Below are 21,972 nucleotides of genomic sequence, written 5' to 3' on the forward strand. Positions count from 1 at the left end.
GTGTAGCTCATTTTATTCCCCCAAAATATACCCACACACCAGGCAGGGAAGTGCTAACCAGCACCATGCTCCTGCTGGCTTCACCAGCACAGGCAGAGCTTTGGATTCCCAGTATTGGTTGAAGTCATTCACCGTTGCTTATTTACGGATGAAAGGAGGAAAAATGTGCATTTATCACTTAGATTCTCACAAATAAATGTAAAGCAGTTGCTGTAACTGCCTGAGAGATGGCATAGCTAGAAGATTGTTTGCTGTCATCCTTTCATAAATCCCAATTTAAGGGATTTAAGCTGTGTTAGGCATTCAGACAATTTTAGTAGTATAAGAATGTGAGCTGTTACTTGGCCTCCTAGATTACTGTCAGACATATATACATGCTTTTTTTGGAGAGAGAGAGAGAGGGAGAGGGGGGAAGGCAGGAGGAAAAGGGAGAAGCAAGAGAAAATGAATATTGCTGCTGGGTGCCAAATATAGTTCATGCGGTAATGCATAACATCATTATTTTCTATTTAGAGCACAGAAACAAGCATATAGCTTGCTTAAAACAAGATGTTTTACCGGAGAACACTAAAACCACTGAAATTCAATGGCTTTTGGAAGCTTTCCAACTCAGTTATTTGCAATCCACTACACTCTGTGGTTTAAATTCAAGTTAAATTAAACATTAGTTAGGGAGACTGAAAACAATGTTGTGCTTTAAAATAATAACAAAATATCATTATTATTATTATCATCGTCAATAATTCTTCATCTACTGATCCCTTCCACAGTCACCCCCCACATCCTGCTGTTCCTCCCATACATTTACTAATTAGCCAATAGCACTCAGTCTCTTTTAAATGTTGTACCCTCAGATAGAGATTAAAAAGTTGGCTATCTTAGAAGTGACCACTTACTAGTGTACAAACAGCTACTGTTGCTCTTTTAGCAGTTCTCCTCCATGTATTTAATTCCTTAATTTCTTACCTCCCACACTAATGGCAACAACTCCAGGGCACAGGCAAGCCAAATAAAGCGGAGATAAAGAAGGGGAGGTATGGCCAAAAATTGTCTCTTCAAAATCACATGGAAAGCAAAGTTATTAACTATCTTTTCTTCAAACAAATGAGCCTTTACAGAACCTATTCAATCCTAAAAATAGACATTAAGTGGGATTCTATAACTTGTTGGGAATAATGCCTTGGGGATATTTTGCATCATCCATGCTTAAAAAGCAAACCCATTAGACATCTGAGCAAAACATCAGATATTATTTTAACAGCAAGAGCTATCCATCTCATCGGCAGCAGCAATAACTTCTGTTGACATTTTGCCAATTGAAGTTTGCGTGTCAACGGGGTGGGGAGATAACTGAAGTCTCCCTGTGACATTAATTGGCTGGGGTTTACCTCCCAAGGATTGCCCTGAAATCCAAGGTGATTGCAGGGGGCAAAAACCTCTGCCCAGGTTTGTGGGTGGAAAGGGAGCGCGGCTCGGCGGCGCCTTGCCCAGCGCCGTGCAGGGAAGCTCGGCACGGCCTGGAATGAGGATTCAGGGGGAGGGAGCCGAGCTGTCCGCACTGCACCAGAGCCCGAGCTCCTCACGCTCCAATTGATTCCTCTCCCAACACCCCTGCCAGGTACTCACTGCTGCTGGCTCCCTGCAGCAGAAAGGAAGAAGGCGGGAAAAAGGCAGAGAGGCTCCATGTGATGCACCTGGAGTTATTCCACAAAGTCTATCAAGCCAAAATCTTGTCTTTTTATCTTCAAATGTAGGTAAGACACTATTTAGCATGTGTACTCCACAGAAGCAGGGTTATTTTTACAATATTACTCCCTGGCTACCCTATTTGAGAGGTGACATAAGAACCTGAAGCAGTGATCCAGGGCTGCTGGAGGAACCAAATGCCATCCAAGCTGTTGTGGCTTTGGGATGTCAGCTAATAACTAATGCAGCCTCGCTGTGCATTGGGTGGATTTGGCCAGCATGGCCTAAGATGGCAGGACTCAATTCCCAGCATGACACAAACCTTCCAGTCAGTGTCCCACTGGACATGACTCAAGTGTTCTGAAGATGTACTTTCTTCCATCTCCCCAGTTGGGCGTTTGTTTCCAGAAGTCAACAGGAGGTTGAGACTTTAAAGGGAGTACTTTCCCTTCAAATCTAAGAACACCTCCTCCTCCCATATTAGTATTTGGAAAACAGAGCCAGAGTAAAGCCAAAACATGCTACCTATTAAGTCATCTTCTGCGTAAAGTCTTCCCATGGGAATGACAGAGGTCCCTCAACCATCTTAAAAGGAGAATCAAAGCAGAGATGTTCTTTCTTGAGTGGTCCGGAAAGTCAGATTTCACTTTTCTCCCAGATTCCCCACTTAGGGAGCACGGACTCCTGAGAGCATATTTAGGGAATTTTGCCCTTCTCAGAATCTGTGAAAGCTAGAGAAGAAGTCCCCATTTTAAAAAAGACCTTTCCTGCTGCCAAATGGAAATATTCAAGTAGCTCAGTCGGCGGTCACCATTTTAGGGTGCTAATGCTCAAGCCTGGTCCACAGGAAACCCCTCACTTTCTACATAAATCCCTCTGATTCCACATCAACTTCTAGAATAATTTTTAGAAATTTGTTAAGAAAACAAAGCAATTCTGTACTCTGTCCTTCTTCTTTACTAAAAACCCAGCCCCAACCTAAAAAAAGAAAAACTTTTCTTTCAGGCTACCAATGACTGTGAAGAAATTTAGTTTAAATCATAGGTTTTTAAAAACATGCAATGGCTGTTGTAATGCAAAACACAACCTCACTTCTGAGAGAGGCCAAAGTGACCAGGATATAAAATGCTTGTTTTGCAGGAGTTTTATTTAAAGACTTACTCTGTTCTGTATTTGCTTGTTGTCCTCTGTGAACTAAGCTCTGGGAAAACACCATGTGATTATGGTCATCAATATCCTCTACCTTTGCCAAGCTGGAATTCAGGAGATAACCCTTTAAAAGGAATGACTAGCGACAGCAACATTTCAGAAAGGCAAGAAAGCATAGTCAGGGGATCCTCTGTTTCTTTCACAGTGTTATCTCATCTACACTTATCTTCTTAATTTTTTACTTTCACTCAATAAGAGTGAAACCAGCCTCAGCCACTCCCCCAGTTTCACATCACAGATTTTTCTGTTCATTGGCAAAGTGGATCTTCTGCCTGGCTCTTTCTGCAGCATGGAAGGTCACCTTGATTCAACAACACTCTTGGGCTCCTCTTCTGACAGAAACTAGAGTCTATTATTTTGTACAAAACTCAAATTCTAGGCTATGGGATTTTTTTTAATGTAAAGCTTTTTTAAAGTTCTGTTGGAAAGCTCTCCTATTTGCATTACAATGTACCAGCAAGAACATCTTATAGCTAAAAAGTGTGATTGAGGTAAGTCTAAAATAAGCCCCAAAAGCATCAAAATTATAAAATCTATTGAAATTCTACCTTTTAAATTAGAGCAAAGAGTACAATATATAGAAAAAGTTGGCCCTGATGATGTGGGGCCGCTGCCATTTTCACTTTTCACTTAGCAAAGGTACAGAGAAGTTCTGAGTCCAGAATACATGTCTTGATTCACAATTCCCTCCTCCCCAGAAGGCAGACAGGCAGTCAAACTCCTCTCTGTTACCAAAGAGAGACCAATCCAGATTTCTCCAAAGGTCAGATGTGAGCCCCAAACTACTTGTCAACATGCATGCCTCTAAATATTGCAGGGAATAGACAAAGCATTCAGGTAGAAAAGAGGTTTTGAATTAAGATGTCAAAAATCCTGCTCTCCTGACTGAGATCAGCTGGGGTAAGTAGTACAGTTTTATTGTTGAACCAGCGGAGCCATAATATTTTACGCCAAATGAGGATATGGCTCATAAATTCTATTTAAGCTCTACATGAGCTGAAGTTACAGGAATTTTCCACGACTATCCAGGATCAGCATCCAGACACTCAGTGTTATGCCAATAGTCTGCCCTGGCAAAATAATCTGGCTGTGGAGAGAGAATGAAAAAGATAGCTCGATATTCCATCCATCTATGAAAACAGAACAATACTGCCACAGGTCTCCAGCCACAAGCACACACAAACACACACTGTCCACATGAAAATATGAGTCTGGCTGTGTATACATACAGTTGCAAATACCAGTAAGAGTCACGTTGAGCAACCATGTTATTTTTAACCACCCTTCATATGAACTCATTCTCTTTAATTTTTTAAGATCTCTGTAGCTAATGTACTCTGCCAGTGCTTTCTTGGGGGTAAGGAAAGTGGTTTGTGTTCAAACTAAACAAGCACTATATATTTATAATGCTAATCTTCTGGAATTCTAGCGCATTTGAATATTTCTGTCAATAGGTGTTTTGGAAAGCAAAACAAAAAATGAATGGACAACATTAGCAGAAACACATATTTTTGAAGAATGAGTCCAGTTCCAGCTGGCTGTGGTGCTTGGACCAAGCTGTGATTAAGATTTCATTAGTAAAAGGGACAGTGCTAGGAAGAGTAAAGCCAAAATCAACCTGCCTCCACCCATCTGCAGAGCTCCAAACCAGCATCTGATCCCAAGCATGAACCTCAATGCCTGTGTCCAGAGACTGGGCCCCTTGATTCTTTTGAGAAAAAGTAACAATGCTTCATTTAGTGGGTGTAAGCATCAGTATGAGAAAACTTGTGTTCTTTTACTTAATTCTTTACTGCTGCTGTCCTCAATTAGAAAATTTCTCTGTCTATGCCCCATGAGTAACATCTTTATGTGCAACTCACCTAAAGGTCAAGGAAATCTCTTTGCAGGGATGGCTTCAGGTGGAACAGCTGGAGGCCACTGAGAACTACCAGGAAGGTCCTCTGATAAACCCAACTGAGCTAAAAACTTTCACATCTTTCATCCTACCTGCTCCAAAGCTAGCATTTAGAGCTACTGGGAAGTCTTGAACTCCTGGTTTCTTGGCATATGCTACTTTTCTGAGAGAGGCTAATGCAGCCTGAGGGCTGTTGCAGTGTCAGTGAAGCTATAGCAGAAGGCAAGGAAAGCACAGGGAAGGAGGAATGGGTGCAGAAAAGAAATTTTCCCCATGTCACACCCCCTATTTTTGGCTCTCATGTCAACAGGGAGGAAGACAAGTGGCAGACAATGAGGGCTGTCAGCTATTAGGCCACTTCTAAACTGGGATAAATCCATGTAATTCTTTGCAAAATGACCAGGATCACAAGAGGCAAGGGACACGTCTGCCTGAGCAACCCCCAGAGCCCTCCAGACAAAAGTGCATAAGTACAGCACCTGGACTGACTGTAGCTCTTACTTAGCAAGACCTTTCTTTTTGGTTAATCATATATTTTTGTACAAACAGGAGGATTCTATATTTACCCAGCATAGCAATTTATTTCACTTCTTAGCGGTCAGAGAAATGAGAGATGAAAAAATCCAGCAGCTCATCTTGAATGACTTAATGCCAATACAGGATTACTGCCTATCCCATATTTTCTAATACTTTCCTACCCCAAACACCCGTAAGGACTGGGATTTAACTTTGTATCCTTTAGAAGATTATTCTAATTGAGCTGGGTATTTTTTTGTGATACTCGATCTAAGCTTTATTTCACCTCTTAAGATGGTAAATCCCTGGTTCTGTGTACAACCAAAATAATTCCTATTTGTCATTGGCATTTGGGCAGCGGAGGAAATAAATGCACCATCTTCATGGATGCTGCTGTGGATGCTGGGTGAGATGCTCCCACAACAGCACTTATCCTCCTCTGTATTCTCTGCAATATTTGAAATGAATATACTGTATAATAACACAGCACATTTTCCTCTAAGGTACTGTCAGAATTTGCCACAAAATAGTATTAGTTACTGTCTGGTGGATACTTGCTCAAGTGATGGCCTAGGAAAAAAACTCCCTTCAATCATTTGAGCCATTCACAGCTGAATGGAAAGATAAAGGTGTCATATCCCTCACATCTCTGCATGAGGCTGCAATCCCTCTGAGTGATCCTGGCAGCAGTAAGGAACACGGAGTATTGTGTTCTCATGGTGGAATCAGGAGCTTCAGTTGTAAAGGTACCAGATTTTCAGTTCACAGGATCATAGAATGGTTTGGCTCATGTCATTCCCTGCCATGGGCAGGGGCACCTTCCACTACACCAGGTCACTCAAAGTTTTTAGTTTAAAACTAATCTTATCCTCTGATAAGTGTCTTATTTTCCACAATCTTACTTTCTTCAACTCACAATCCTGTGTTCTCTATCTTGAAATCGGTGATAAGCCTCTATTCATACTTTCTTAGAGATCATTACAGACTTTTAATTATTCCTTTCAAACACAAGGTTCTTTTTTCATTTCTTTCTCTGCTTTCTCCCTGTGTCTCTCCTTCAGAAGAGAAAATTTCCACTCATTGCAACTTGTAACGGTTGCAAGTGGGAATGGGTGAGCATTCCTAGGATGAACGACTGAGGCAGTGCATTAATGTGATTCCCTGATACATTGTAAATTCCATTTGCACAGCAAAGTTCCTTATTTTAAGCCCTGCTTGCATATCCCCCACCCCTGATGGCAGATAGACCATCTCTGAGTTACAATGGGGCGAGAGCTGGGATTGACTGCAGACTGCTTTAATGCCACTCTTAATGACAATCTTGTGAAGATTAGGAAGTTGTCAGAATCAGATATCAGCAAAAGCTCCAGCTTGCTTTGTGAAGTCAGTCTGAATTAATTAATGGGTAGCTTTCCTTTGATATCGCTTTGATATTTGGCTGCAGCTGGATAAAAATCAACCACAAAGGAAGCTACATTTTGTTTACCACTGCTTAAGACTCTGTTTAGCTCAATGTGATTTTTTTTCTTTTGCAGTTTTTGCTTTTTTAACTTCCCTGGCACAAGGCAATAGATACAGGCTTTTGTTAATAATGGAGTTATGGTGGCATCTTTTCAATGGCAGCTTCTCTCTGCTCCTGCAGATAATCAGGCTACTGTCTGGTAGCAAAACCATTACTGATTTCAGCTAGGGTGGTGGAGAAAAGATGGACCCTTCCAAAAGTGAGAAAAACATTAGCTTTCCCCCTCTGTTAGCACTTTTCCTGTTAAAAGGTACTTGACACTCTAAATGTAGAATCATAGAATCATAAAATCATTGAATCATTGAATAATAGAAAGGTTTGGGTTGGAGGAGACATTAAGGACCATTTAATTTCAACCTCCTGCCAAGGGCAGGGACACTTTCCAATAGGTCAGGTCTGTCCAAGCCTTGTTCAACCTGGCCTTGAACACTTCCAGGGATGGGGCATCAACAACTTCTCTGAGAAACCTGTGCCAGTGCCTCCCCACCCACACAGCAAAGAATTTGTTCCTGATGTCTAATCTAAACCTACTCTCTTCCAGTTTAAATCCATTCCCCTATGTCTTGTCAATAATATTTGCTCTCTGCTTTTGAGGGTGCTGACCACTTGCTTCACACACTGACAGCCTAAAATATAAGCTCTGCAACTACATGTCCTCCATGTGTTTCCAGGATGGGAATTCACAGCCCATTTGAGCTTCTCTAAAGGTTTGGATGTCTATCAAGACAATCAGATGAACATGCCTGTACCCCAGACTGGTGCTTGCACCCAAATGAATCTCCATGTACTTCTGGCAGCCCCAGTGGCCCCACTGGCCAGAGGAGGAAGGCTTTCTGTGCATAGCACAGGGGAAGAGCAGACAAAAAAGCGGCTCTTCCAACTAAGGTGATGAAGATGATAATTTCTTCCAGAGAATAAACAAAAAAGAAATTATCTCTCTGGGTCTGCAAAGAATTTTTTTTATTAGACAGAATATGATTGACCACAGAGTGTTATTACAGCAGGAGACTCAATCAATCAGGCCACCCAGTTTCACCTGGTTTTTGTAGTATTATGGGGTTTTAGAGTACAACAGAGAAGACAGAACTTCTGTTTTCGCACTGTCCCATTGTAGCACAGTGCACCTGCCCAGTGTGATCACAGGGGAAATCTGGCTGGGGCTACCTCAGCTTCCTGCACCACCACGGGACTGCAAACACACCATGAGGCAGCACTGCATCCCTTCAACAGCAATGGACCACAGAGCAGAGGTGTTTAAGGAAGCAGCACAGTTCACAGGGCTGGACACAATGGCAGGAGGATGCTGAACAAACACTCTCTCTGATATAAACATGCCATGAGGCCCAGGCTCCTCAGTCATAACATAACTCAGATCCACGGGTACCAAACATTGCTATCAAGGCAGGCAAATGGCATCCAAGGGCACCTCTAATGATGTTGCTTCCTGATGCCTGCAACTCTGTTTATGATTTGCCTTTCTAATTTCACTGTTGTAGGAGTAGTCAGACAGCTAGGAAGGCTCCCTGAACTAGTTTTTCATTAGGAAGACAATTTTAATAGCTCGTGTCATGGTGCTAATGAGGCTGACTGAAGCACCTGTACTTTCTGTTCCAGATAACAGAAAACAGCTAACACCAGCAGGAGGACAAATAGCTGTTTAAGAGAGTGCCTGGGTTATTGTCCTTAGCTAAGCACCCCACCTAAATCTTGGTGAGCTTTGCAATACCCTGGAGTACTCCAGTGATGGCTTCTTGATTTTCTTCAGAGATTTCCATTCTGAAGTGCACAGCAAAATGTTCTCCAAGTCAGCGATTTTTGGGCGCCCAGCTTAAAAGTGATATCCTGTGAACTGATCCCCCACCCTCACTGAGTAAGATTTCAAAGTTGGACAAAAAGGTCTGGAGGGTTTTTGCAAAGTGATGACCTCAACTGGTCAGAGTTATGGAAACCAGAGGTAAATCCCAGTGTCATGCGCCAGAATGGGGATGAGCTTCACATTAGTGAATTTTTCTGAGGTCAAGCCATTATTATGCATCACTTACTTTCCATCCCAACATTATTATACTGCAAAGCTGTGCAATAAAAGGAAAAAGGAAAAAAAATTCCTGAACTACTCCAAGACTTCTCTAAAAAAGCTAGTGTGCATCTAACTGCTTTTGCAGCTGGGCCAATGTGCTCTTGCTTCCTAAACAGCCTGATATGGATGTTTGGGATCTAAACCTAAATGCTCATGCCCTGTGCAGCTCTGTACCCTCCTGACACACCACAGGTCATCACATCCCCCAAGTAAGGCAGGCCAAGGTTTAGCCACCTTCTCTCAGTGCCTCAGCAATGGATCTTCCTGCACTTCCCTGCTCTTGGAGAGTCTCTGCCAAACGTTTGAAGCTTTTCCAAAGAACAAAATACTTACTAGAGCATGGACTCAGATCCAGATATCACAGCACTTGAGTCAATGCCCTCAGTACCAGGAAACCAAGTGCTGTCCTTGCTTTCTCTCATTCCCACCAGAATTTGATACCTTCATACAGCTGGAGCAGCTTCAAGAGGAGAAGCAGTGACCCTAATCTTAGCTAAGTCCAGTGGTGAAGGCTCTGTTAGGTCAATCCAAGCTAAATCCTTTCAATAAACAAGGCAGAGAGGATTTGAACTACATTCTCCTTGCATGCCACAAAGTTATCCTAATGATGAGGCTGTGAATTTAGTGAAGGCAAATTTGACCCTCCATCCCTCAGTGAGAAAAAGGGACAATATAAGTATGAACTAAATGTTTGGCTCAATTTAGAGAAGTTATGTTCACTTGGTCAATATTCCCCTCTCCCTATGCCTGCACAACACTCACTATTCTCCCTTTAAGCTGCAAGTTCAGCTACTTACAGAGGTTCACTGGGTTCTAAGTCTCTTCCATTTTATAAATCTGGCCTGTGTTTCACAGCAATGGTGGGTGTAAACCCAACTTTTCTGCTAAGGTATCTGAAATTAGTGCAAATATTCATTTTCACTGAAGTGGCAGAGTCAGTGCAGCATTTTATTTTTTTGAGGGGCATGGGTAGAAGTGGCATTTTTGAATAAAAATAAATATCCACATGTCTTCTGAGCTGGGCAAAGTGTATCATTAAGTAAGTTCCTTTGCATAGCATTTTAAAGGAAGGAATTGGCCAGATTCACTTTCTCAACATCATTGAGTGTCTTATAGCTCACCTCCTAGGAACAGCTGCTCCCTGGGAATTCTCTTCTTTCCCATCTGGTATTTTTATCATTTAAGCAGTACTATACTCTTTGGATCCTTCCTTAAACAGCATTTGGCCATACTATATGGGTAGTGAATTAGTTTCATTTGTCATCATAAATCAATCACTGCAAAGCCTTAACTAAGTTAATTGCTCTTTGAATTCCCTTTCTGTTTGTCACAATCTCTCAGAGTCACTGCTATATCATATTCAGGCTATTATTCAAATCATATTGGATGATTACTTTTTTATTACAGGTAATTTTTACATAATGTTCATATAGTACTGAGAAACCATAAGGCTTAAAACAGAGAAGGGAACTGGATATTGAAACACTGCTCCAGAAACGAGAGTGTCAGGATAATCATTAGAAAGGAAATCATGATGTAAAGCAAGAATCAGAAATATATTTGTGGTTTTTTGCTTTTTGTTGGACAAATGGTATTTTATCAGAAAGTTAATGAGGCTTCATAGTAAGTCGTCATAGGTGCCTGCATTTTGGACCAGATTATTCTGATTATTATTTTTCATGTTCTACACCCCTAAATGGACTTTGAGGTTTCCTTACAGCCAGTACACTACCTATGGGCAAAGTTCCCTCTAAGCCAGTCCTGCTTCCCTATGATGCAAAAAATATTTAATAAAACCAGATGTGATTCTTACAATGCAAAGATTAAAAATGTTTTCCTTGACAACATCTGGCAAAAAAGAAAGCCATGAATATTTTAGAAATACAGTTCCTACAAACTCCACCTTGCTGTTAAAATATTAAGAGCTTTCTCAAAATGGTATTTCTTCCTTGTTAAACCCTTAATCAAATCAATTCATACAGCTAATGTCCTAATTTCATGCCAGAACTTCAACAAAAAAGGTTTGCTGCTGCTTGGAATATATATTTATATATGTATATCCCACTTGAAATAAGAACCACGTAAACCATGATTCTGTTAAAAGCATGGGAGTGCAGACTGTGGGCTGTTAACTATTTTTGTGATAACCTTAGGTAGGAGGATATATAAAAAAATGTACATAAAGACAACAAATGACCCTTACCATGTCCAATAAATCTAACTTCAAATAAAGAACAAAGACTCCAAAGAGTTTTAGGCGTAGATTTTACAAATGGATGCCCATTGATTTCTGACTTCAAATAGCCTCTGCATGACATTAAAAGTGCATTTATTCAGCTATTTGGCTCCAAGAATCCAACCAACATATAGTGCTCTTGTGTTACCTCTCTGCACTTAACCCTTGCCAGGAAATCCTACCAGGTTCACTTGTCAGCAAAACAGAGCACATTCTGTTTTTAAAATAAAGCATGTTAAAACTAAAACAATGAACGAATGTCAGTGCCATAAAGGCAGTTAAAGCAGTCTCTGAATGCAGCTCTTTGAGGTTTGCCCTCTATACAGAAGCCAATTTTCACTAAGCAGCAAATTAGAGCATGGGGGAAGCAAGATTATTACATCTAACTGAAGGAAGAATAAATTTAGATGGGTGGAATTTATTGGATTACTCTGTTTAGGGAATAGAAGTTAAACACCTCTAACGAAGCCATGAGATTCTTAATGAAGATGAGACTAGTTAAGGCCTCAGTTCTACATCTCATCCCAAAGAAGCCCATTTCCAGGATCATTATTACATTCAAATTGAGATTTTCCCTTCTCTCCCTTCTGCGTTTTAAAACAAAATCCAAATGAACACTCCAAGAAAACCTGACTCTAAGCTGAATAATATATACCACATCCCTATGAGCTACGAGGGTATCAGCAACCTGCTCTCTTGCTATGTTTGAAAAGACACATCTGAAAATTCACGTTGTTCATTTGCAAGACATAAAAGCTACTTGTGATGCCAGCACCTAGTAAACAGAAGAGAACTGTCCCTGTTTGGTTGATCTGTATCATATATCATAACAATGTGCCTGTATTTCTCAAACACTGCATATCTGCTTCTCTGCCTAGTAGCAATCCTACATAACAAGTGATATCTAAATACATATTTTGGGAAAGATAAAAGCTCCAATATATGACAAGGAATATTATGACTAACTGAGAGATTATATTAATCATGAATAAAAAGATGATGTTTGATCCTACTAGTGCAGAAAGTTTTAAATTTTTTTTTTTAAATCTTTTAAATGAATTTCTATCCTCAGGAAAATGATTAAAACCAGAAAAGCCTTGAGATGTCAGCTGGTGACATGTTTTTCTTCTTTATCTTTCTTTTTTGTTGTTGTTGCTGTGAAAAAAAAAATAAATCTGAGCGAATACAGCAAAGTGCATCATTAACTTCTTATTAATTTTATAATACAAAGGCAATTCAGTTAAAATAGTAGTGCTGCAACTTTAAATTACAGACCTAGCTTGGTATTTAATGAGAGATTTAGCACAGCAGGGTTTCTGTTAAATTAAGTTGTGCCTTCACATCACAGTGGGAAAACAGGTGTATATTGGTTTAGAATTATGGAAATGTTGACTAATTCCAAGGCTTGTAATCAAACAGCAAGGCACCCTGCAATATTTTCTTCCAAGATTCTGCATTAATCATTTATGTCTGGTCTTATTTTCTTCATGTCCACTAAAAGGGTGCAGCTCAAAGGAGCAGATCAAGCGCTGGTGTTTTCATGTCTCTGTTAAGGATGAGGTCCAGGCAAAAAGCAGAGATAGAGACACAGCACTGCAGGCTTTGCTCAAAAACCTACTTAAATTAAACTGCACATGCAGCCTTGGAAGGGGGATAAATTTCACACTAAGCCCCCACTTTTTTGGCTTCACCAGTGCTGATCCAAAACCTGCTTACTGAGCTACCTGGAGCAAGGCTGCACTTAAAAAATGAAGAGACTAAACCCAGAAATAATCCAGGCTCTAACAATAATGAACACAGACCTATTCTCCTCCACAGCTCTGCAGCAGTGCAGGCTACACCTGAGTGCAGGTGAAACACAGATGGGTTCCAACAGCCTCAGCATCCCTGCAGCCCCCTGCTCCTGCCTCTGCCAGCTTTCCTTACCTTGCACCAATAAATCACCAGCCTTTGCCTGGGATTTTCCTCCTGGGCTATTTAAGGATGCCTTATCTGATGCATGGTGATATTACAGCAAAAGGGGAAGGCATGGATCCTTTTGTTTCCAGGAGACACCTTATTACTGAACCTCCTACTGACCATACCTTGCTTACTGGAAGCAAGCTGACACTTGATGCCCAAATGAACCTGATCCAAATTCATCCCTTGCTGTTGCTCTGACAGGAGATTGCTTCCATTTGCTCTGAGATCATTTCTCACACAGAACTATCCACTACTGATTCCTGCTTGTTTGGTAAAAGCTGCTTAGCAGGCAAGAGGAACAATACAGAAATTGCTAAAATTCATATAAGGAGAACCCTGCTAACATGAAGTGTTTCCAGCATGTGTGCCACAACTTTAAAGAGTGCTTAAATGAAGTTATTTTGGGAATACACAGATGAAGCATAACAGTATCCCCATATATGCTGAATGGCAGCATACTGCACGTGCAAAATATAGAATCTGTTATATAATATATGCTGAATCATTCTGAAAGACAAGTAGTAGAAATGTATTCAAGTTGCTTCCCTTTATTAGAGGCTTCCCTTTAAAAAAGTAAGTATTACAACTTATCTCATAGTAAAATCTAAACATCTCTGGCTGTATCAGGAGTATATTTAAAGGCAAGGCCCCAGAGTCATGGGAATACAGAATCTGTATTTCCTTAAAAGAAAACTTTGTAACCTCACAGTCAGGACAGGAAAAAACAGCTTAGATAATTTTTAAATGACAAAGAGCTAGAGAGGGCTTTAGGGAAAAAAAAATATTTCAACCTTATTTTAAAATAACATCAAAAGGTACACTAGCATCTTTAACTACTGCCTGTTCATTAGCTGTGCAAAAGTTGGGGAGAAAATGATGCTCTGCTCAGGTAAGATGCAATGCAGAGCTGAGCCAGCTTTGCCACCTGTATGTGAGGAAGCCAGAGAGTGAAACTGCCCCTCTGAGTCACCCACTGGGATAAATAACATCTCTCAAAACACAGCAAGCAGCCTGGGGGACTCAGGGAAGAACAAAGAAAAGTAAAGGCAGCTGGGGGAACTTGGTTTGTTTAGCCTGAAGAAAAGGAGGCTCAGGGGGGACCTTTTCAGTCTCCACAACTCCCTGACAGGAGGGTGTAGCCAGGTGGGGGTAAGGCTCTGCCCCCAGGCAGCAGGATGAGAAGACACGTCCTCAAGCTGCACCAGGGGAGGTTCAGGTTGGACATCAGGATGAACTTCTTCACTAAAAGGGTGGTCAAGCCTTGGCTGCCCAGGGAAGTGGTGGAGTCATCATGCTTAGAAGTGTTCAAAAAAACCAAAACAACTGGGTGTGGCACTTAGTGCTGTGATTTAACTGACATTGTGGTTTTTAGTCATATGTTGTATGCCTTTTCCAAATCTTGGAGTCTTTTCCACCCCTTATGACTCTGTGATTGTATGAGTCTAAACAGACCCTGTCTACTTCCTGGGGGGGTGACGAGTAGATCTTGTGGTAGAGCTTGGGGGATGCTATATCTGGGCAGGGTGCTGCTCCAGCAGCTTGGAATCACCTCCATCCCACTCAGCCAGTGCACACAGCCATTTGACTGAAAGGATGATGGAGAACAATCACTCAGTGAGTTGGTTTAGGTGCAACATTGAATGGGGTCGGAGAGCTCTCATCCAAGGGCTCGGCATTTTCTGGCAGTGGGGATGGGAAGCAACAACTGGGGCTGCAGAGACAGGGGGTGCTGAGGTTCAGCTGAGCTCCAAAGGGGTCTCAAAGGGAATTGTCCCTCAGAGCCTTCCTTTCTCTCTTGAGGATGGCACACCCATCCTCTACACCCTAAAGTGCTGAGACTCCCACTGGGAGGCCTGTAAAGCCTTGGTACTGTCCCTTGCAAGGGCCAATTGCTGGAAAACATCACTTGAAGTGCCACAACTTTTCTCCTGTGTAGGAGTGTCGGGGGGTAGGATGGTCAGGACAGACAGAGATGAGAGATCTCTGCAGCCAGGTGGTGGAACTCGTGGTTTATTGCAAAGGGCCTGGGTGCAGGGCCCTGCTGGGAGCTGCCAGACACAGCTCGGAGCAGGCCCGAGAGAAGAGAGGGGCAGAGAGGATGAGAGGGTGAGAGAGTGAAAGGGCAATAGAGTAAAAGGGTAAGAGAGCAAAAGGGTAAGAGAGCGAGGTTCCTGTTACAATACAATAAATCTTCTTCTGTGTTGAATATTCTAATTCTCACTAACCAATCTACTACAATATACAAATCCTATAGCATTTACATACAGCCTATAAGAATCATTACATTACCATACTGTGTTACATTTTAAACCCTAAAAACTACTCTTTGGGCCCTTCTGCCAAGCTAGTAGGGTCTGCTCTGACCCTAGGACCTGTCTGCAAGCAGAGGGTGTTGTTTCATCCAAAGGGGATTACCTTCAGCTGGCCACACCATTGTTTTCGAGTTGTTCAGTAACTGAGGTATCTCAAAGCTTGCTTTCATTTCAATCTCACTTATAGTTTCTATATTTTCAAAATCTTTTGCCAGACAATCATATTTATAAGGCTTTCTTGTTTCATCTTCCCCAACACTCCTGTTTTCCTACCTTTGCAGATTTCCTACCACCATTCCCAGCATTTTCACTGCAAATGACAGAGGATTCCCATTTTACCTTTAGCAGGGCTCACAGGTAACTGTCCCGTGACAGCACCGTTCTGTGCTGGCCATTTCCATGGCACATGAGGTGGCTTCCCTACCAGGAAATCACTTGCATAAAGTGAACCAGCCAGATATAATTTTTCAAACACAGAGTATCCAATTTCACATACAACACATAGGAACTAAAGGAGATATTGGCCATATAACTGTCAGTCCAGGTAATGCTCTATTTATTTACACAGTGTATTTATTTATTTTCATGTCTGTAACCAGACATTACAAACATATACTTGAACACTTCTCCTACATCAAGAGGGAATATACCTCCATTCTTTATAATTTTTTTCACTTCTATCCTCAAAGAATACAGCAGAAAAAATGAAAATGGTGGTACTAGAAGATTTCAGAGTTTAGACATGCAATTACCAGTGATACACTTCTCTCTAGCCCTGTAATTTAAATATAAAATACCATAGGAAAATGCAAGATACAGTTTGTACAACACAACCACAACTGTTCTGAATGCTGGTTCCAGTGGGAGCAGGTGGTGAGGAGAGGTGATGTCAGGAGACAGGATGACCCTGTGCAAGCAGCTATGGGGTACCACACTCCCCAACACCCTGAGATGTGCAGCCAGTGCATTCAGGTTGTTTAGAAACCATGTGGATAAAGGCTGCATTTAACAAACTTTGGCTGTGTTTTGTCTTTTCCTCTTCTCTCCCTTTTCAAACATGAAGCTCCAGTGGTGCAGTGTTTTTCTGCCATATGTTTTCTCTCCTCCCTCCCTCCCCCTTAAATAAATTTTAAAAAAGATCCACATTGCACTTTGGCCACTGTCTCTACTCAGCAGGAATCAGTACCTTTTCCAGCCAAAGGATTTGGTAGAGAACAGCAGCTGCCTTTGGACATGATGCCATTGCTACAGGACTGGCACCAACACAGGGCAGAGCATCAGCTTAGCCACCCTCCTTGCAGAGATCAAGATCATTTGGGGCACTAAGCAGCATCAAGAGCAAAAGGGCTATTCTTCTGGCAATAAAATAATTAGGATCAAAAAGTAAATGTACTCACCCCAGGTAAAGTTTTAATATTGTGCAGTGCATTCTGTGCCTCAAGAGCAGCTTTTCTTGTATAAAATGTTACGAAACAACAACCTATAGAGAGAAATGAAAAGCTTTCAGAAATTAGTGAGTATGATTTGTGAGAGTACAATAGGCAGGGAGAAAAAAACAGTGGTTGAACAACACATTATGAAAGCTGGAAATGTGAATTATCCTGAGGCGCCTGAATGACATGAATAAAAGAAAGCTTGTATGATTTAAAATAAAAAGTCCCCCCCTGTGCATTGCATCTATAGCACACCTGCATTGTTAGTGAACTGTAATCACTTAGAAATTGTTAACCAAAATCCAATTGGCTTTGTACATTGTAAATAAGGTTATATTTTTCTGAAGGCTCCCCATTATACTTTGAATATAAGCAACATGGCAGGCTCAAGCAGCAGGAATTCATTGTTACATCCCAAGCAGAAAATCAGGCTAAAGCAGGACCTTATTTAAAGGGCCTTATACAAAAGAGCTAAGGTCGGTTCCCCCATTTCTGTGAAACCAGGCAGGACTGGAGGTGGAACACTCATCTCAGTTTCAAGAATGAAAAACAAGCTACAGGTGAACTCACCACTGCTGGCATAGTGGAGGCTGCTGATGGCTGACAGCATTAAGGGAGGCTCTGCTCTCCCTGCATCTGCTCAATTTTCAGTGAAACAGGTGGTTTTAGTTGCCTTAATTCTGTGGTTTCCCTTTTGACAGCATGGTCCAGCCAGGTGGTGTGTGGGACCAAACATGGGTTGCTGTCCCTTTGTCCACTGCAAACATGTAAAGCAGCTTTTGCTGCAGCACACGCAGCCCAGGCAGCTCAACCAGCCCCAGGGTGAGGCCAGGGCTCACAGGCACAGCCTCAGGGAAGAGCTCTAATGTCACAGGCAGGGGACAAAAAGCAAGGACCAGGGCTTGCCTGTAATGCCCCACAGCAATGAAGTCTGCTCCTTGACAGATGAGATGTTTGCTGCAGATGGGGTGTTTGGTGCTGTGGGGAGAGGGGAAAACATTCTGGGCAATGCTGGCTGGGTAAAAAGTAAAAATCTACTTCACATGAACCCAAGGATGATGCAGGTCTTACTGATGAATCAGAAAACAATCCTGTTCTCTTAATCACAGTTAGAGATTTGTTACAACTCCAGAGAAATGTCAAAACCAATCAGTAAACAAAAGAAACCCCAGCTCATGAGTCTTGGTGCTCCCTTGGAGCATGACACAGATAAAATAATCTGTGCTTCAGGCAGTGAGCAAAGCTTGTATCAGCTCCCTAATGTTGGCCAAGGTGAAACATCCCAGCCCACCTGACATTCCTGCTTGTGTTCAACCCTGCAGCATCCCCGGAGTGGCAAAGGACACAATCAGAAGGTGTGCACAGCAGCCCGCAGCAGACACTGGAATCAGCCATGTGGAGGTGGCCCACTTTGGAAGGAAGGGCTGAATCCAGAATGGCCCTGCACTGCCCCTTGCTTGGTCAAGCTGTGCATGGCATTGGGAATGTTCCCTCTGGCTCTGCAGCCAGGCCAGTGACAACCATTACCTGGGTAACAAGCAAAGGTGAACATGGATTGCCAGCTGGAGCATAGCAAGTTTATTCCTAATACATAAAATCACTTGCAGCCACAGCAAAACATGAGCAGGCAGGTAATGCCTAGACTTAACACAGCTGAGAGAAACATTTTTCATACTGCCAACAGGTTCTTTAAAATTTCACACTTTACGATGGAGACGGTTTAATAATTATTTCAGTAAGCGGGACATTGTTCGCAGGGATGTGTGCTAGAGACAGGGACAGCCTGTTATGGTTTATGTTTCCTGTAAGTGTTTCTAAACCTTCTGTTTCACTGGAAAATTCTGAAAATCCGAATTATTTTACCCCAGATGAAAATGAGAAAAATATCCAAGTTTGTGACATTTAAGAGTGTGATTTTGAGACAATATTGCAATATTTTTCTATCCTGTCAGCCAGCTCCAAGTCTATCTCCTATTGTTTCTTTGTTTGGTCTGTTAGCTTTTTAATATAAGGCTTTTTAATCAGGAGAGAGGATTCAGAGGGGAAAATATCAAGCTGTAATCACAACTTTGCAATTGCCATGTCCTTTTCCATGGGCCCAAAGAGTTTCATTTTAGATTTCAGCTCAGGGGGTTCATTCTGATAAGGAGAAATTTGAAATCTATTGGTTTATCATTCTTGGCACTACTTGAAAGAACTGCACTTGAAAGATGAATATGCTGTGAAATACCCTTTAACTAGTCATTTTTGGGAAGTAATAGCTCAGGAGAGAAAAATGTTTCTGTGAATGAGGGCTGGAAGAAACAGTAGCTTAATGGGAAACGTGCAGATGTTTCAGGCAGGTCATCAGACCTTGACAAAAATAAAGACTTCTGTGCTCACAGACTGACACATCTGAAAATGCAAATGGATAAAATTTTCCTCAGGATGCATTTGGCTCATATCTTCTGAAATAAAACAAACCCCACAACAACAGCTGGTTTGCTGTGGTTTGAGGAGGACATGGACCCCCACTTGTGGATACCTGAATTTGAGGGTATCTGCTACAGAGGTCAGGGCTGGACTCAAAAAAGAAAACAAGACAACAGAGAAGAACCAGAAAAGGCAATAGTCCATGTTTCCCCAAGGAAATACTGTAGCTGAGCCTATGGATTTTCCAGAGGTGCTGCAGCCATGTTACACAAGTTGCACTGAAGATGCCTCCAGTGTAAAATCCTTTTGGTTCAGTACCTAATTCAGTTTTTTTTCTGCAGGAATATTGGAGGGGAAGATGCCTGTGTAATAGGACAAGGCTAATCTGTGCTTTAGGACTGGTAGCTGTCCCCTGCTGAAAGGCAAAGAGGCAACGATGCTCCTTCCTCCATTTTACTAAAGAAAATGTGATATTGCCAAAGACAAACAAGTGGCCCAGCTGGAACAGAAATGTATGTTTCCTACTGAAAGAAAATGAAAAAATACAACCCTTCCCTTCAGGCCCCATGCACATATAATCTTTGTTTCATCACCAACAAACTCGACAGCAGCTTGAACCGCAACTAGACTTTTCTTACATCCAAATAACTCAGGGCCTGGCAGTGATAACCTTCCCCTGCCCTAATCAGGACAACTTAAAAGGTGAGTTGGTTTGTGGACATGGTTCTGCCAGTCCTCAACAGCCTGAAATAGAGCCCATTTTAGCTCCACTTGGGTTAGTGTATTCTTGCCCACAGGAAAGGAGCTCATCCTGCCAGTCAGTGCCTCCAGAGCAGCAAATCTCCCACGCTCTGTTAAGCTGGTTGTGCTCTACTTGGAACAGTATTTACTACAGCGTAAGGCATTTCTTCTTTGTACCTTGAAAAAAATACTGAATGAATCATGCAGATCCCTACAGTCCCTTAAGGACATCGGCAACAACTTCATGGCTATCCTGCCAGATGCTTGAACAGACTGAATAAAACCTGCCACTCCATGCTGCTCAGAGTTTAATGGCAGCAAATGGGATGCCTGAGAAACAACAGCAGAAAACAGCGCCCCACTTCTTAAGGCATCTGATGAGCAAATGCTGCAGTGTGGACGCGACAATGTTCAACTTCAACACCTCATTAAAAAAAGGGAAAAGATCCCTTACTTCAGCTTGTTTTCACTCTCTCTCTCTTTTTTCCCCCCTCCCCCCTCTTCCTCTTTTTTTCTTTTTTCAAAGGAAATTTAGTGCCAGAGAAAGACCTCAAGGTCCCAGCCATTGGGAGAGAGTTGACACATTCAATTCTCCATGACACATTCAATTCACAAGCCCTTGCTCAGGCTGCCAAAGGCACCAATTAGCACCACTGGTAGAAATTTTATTTATTTAATTTCCACAGAAACCTGTTTAGCAAGACAGTGACAGGGACAAACAGCCTCATGTATGGCTAGAAACAGCTCTACGTGAGTCACTGTCAAAGATGGCAGCAATGGATTACAGGGGAATCAAGCCATGGGTTCACTGAAGCCATCATTTAGAAGTGAGGAATGGGAAAAAGATCAAGTGGTGAGGACTTTCACCCCGCAGTAGCCATGGTTGTATGCTGGCAATGAACCTGGGTTTCTGGAGGACTTTGTGGAGCTATGACAAATTGCAGTTTTCGCCATGAAATTTCAAGACATGCCATTCCTCCTGTAAGCAAGATAATTTTTTCAAAGAGCTGTTAGTGACCCCATGCAATAGGGCTTCTCCTCCTGTGTGACTTCTGCTCTATGACCCAAATTTCCCTCCCAGCAGAGCAGTCATGGCTTTGTTAGGCTGCAAGATCCAGCTCTGTGCATCTCCAGGAGCTCTGCCATGCCATTATTTTTGTCACTTTCTCCCAATTCAAACACAGACTAATTATGCCGCGAGAGCAGTTTACATTCCTAATTTTGAATAACTAACAAAGGGAAGCTCTCCCCCACTCGAAGATGTGGCTTACACAGTCCTTGTTGGCATTTAACAGCACTGGGATCTGTGTAAGAGGCTTAATCTCTCAGCCAGGATTTCATGCCTGAGCGAATACGGACACCTCCATCTTGCTTCGGGTGAGAAAAAGTCTTTTACAGCTCCCTAAACTGAATAAACAATTCCTGTTAAAGTTACCAGGAATTACACATGTGCATCTATACGAGAAAATAACCCTTTGGATGTGGACAGGAATTAAAACACACTTCACAAGATGCTCTGAGGTTTTGATTTGCTTGAAGAAAAATATTCTGCAATCCCTGAGGCCTGAAAATTTAACTTTTGGGAATTAAAAGAGAAAAGATAGAGGAGGAAAAAAAAAAAGCCCTTAGTTTCTTTAGTTTTCAACTGTCAAAATTTGTCAGTTTGGATCTCTCCTGTGCTTGCATATTATCACCTGCTGCCAGTACCTGAACCCTAACCATGGGGTATAGAAATACAAGAGCTTATCAGGGTGCCTGCATAGCCTGCAACAACTTAAAAGTATGAAATTTGCTTTACCTTCTAGACTAATAAAATAAACACTTCAAAACAGCTATAATGATTATCTGATGATTGAACTCTGTATTCTTTTAGTGAGTAATGGAATACTGGCAGACAAATTCAATTCAAAATACATTCACATTCAGGACATCAACAAAGTCATCATGTTGTGAATTGAAAATTCCTTTA

The 21,972-nt window shown here is 41.8% G+C and overlaps 1 protein-coding gene across 7 annotated transcripts in view; it reads right to left on the reverse strand.

The window, feature by feature from the left end:
• CELF2 (CUGBP Elav-like family member 2) overlaps nt 1-21,972 on the reverse strand; it is a 548,030-nt gene that overhangs the window by 82,400 nt on the left and 443,658 nt on the right. For all 7 annotated transcript variants that reach the window (XM_058804601.1, XM_058804598.1, XM_058804596.1 and 4 more), the window contains one exon: nt 16,815-16,897. In XM_058804601.1, the coding sequence (XP_058660584.1) occupies nt 16,815-16,897 (83 nt within the window). The remainder of the gene's footprint in view (nt 1-16,814; nt 16,898-21,972) is intronic.

Source organism: Ammospiza caudacuta, chromosome 5 (genome assembly GCF_027887145.1).
Source record: "Ammospiza caudacuta isolate bAmmCau1 chromosome 5, bAmmCau1.pri, whole genome shotgun sequence".
In the NCBI taxonomy this organism is placed as follows: Eukaryota; Metazoa; Chordata; class Aves; order Passeriformes; family Passerellidae; genus Ammospiza; species Ammospiza caudacuta.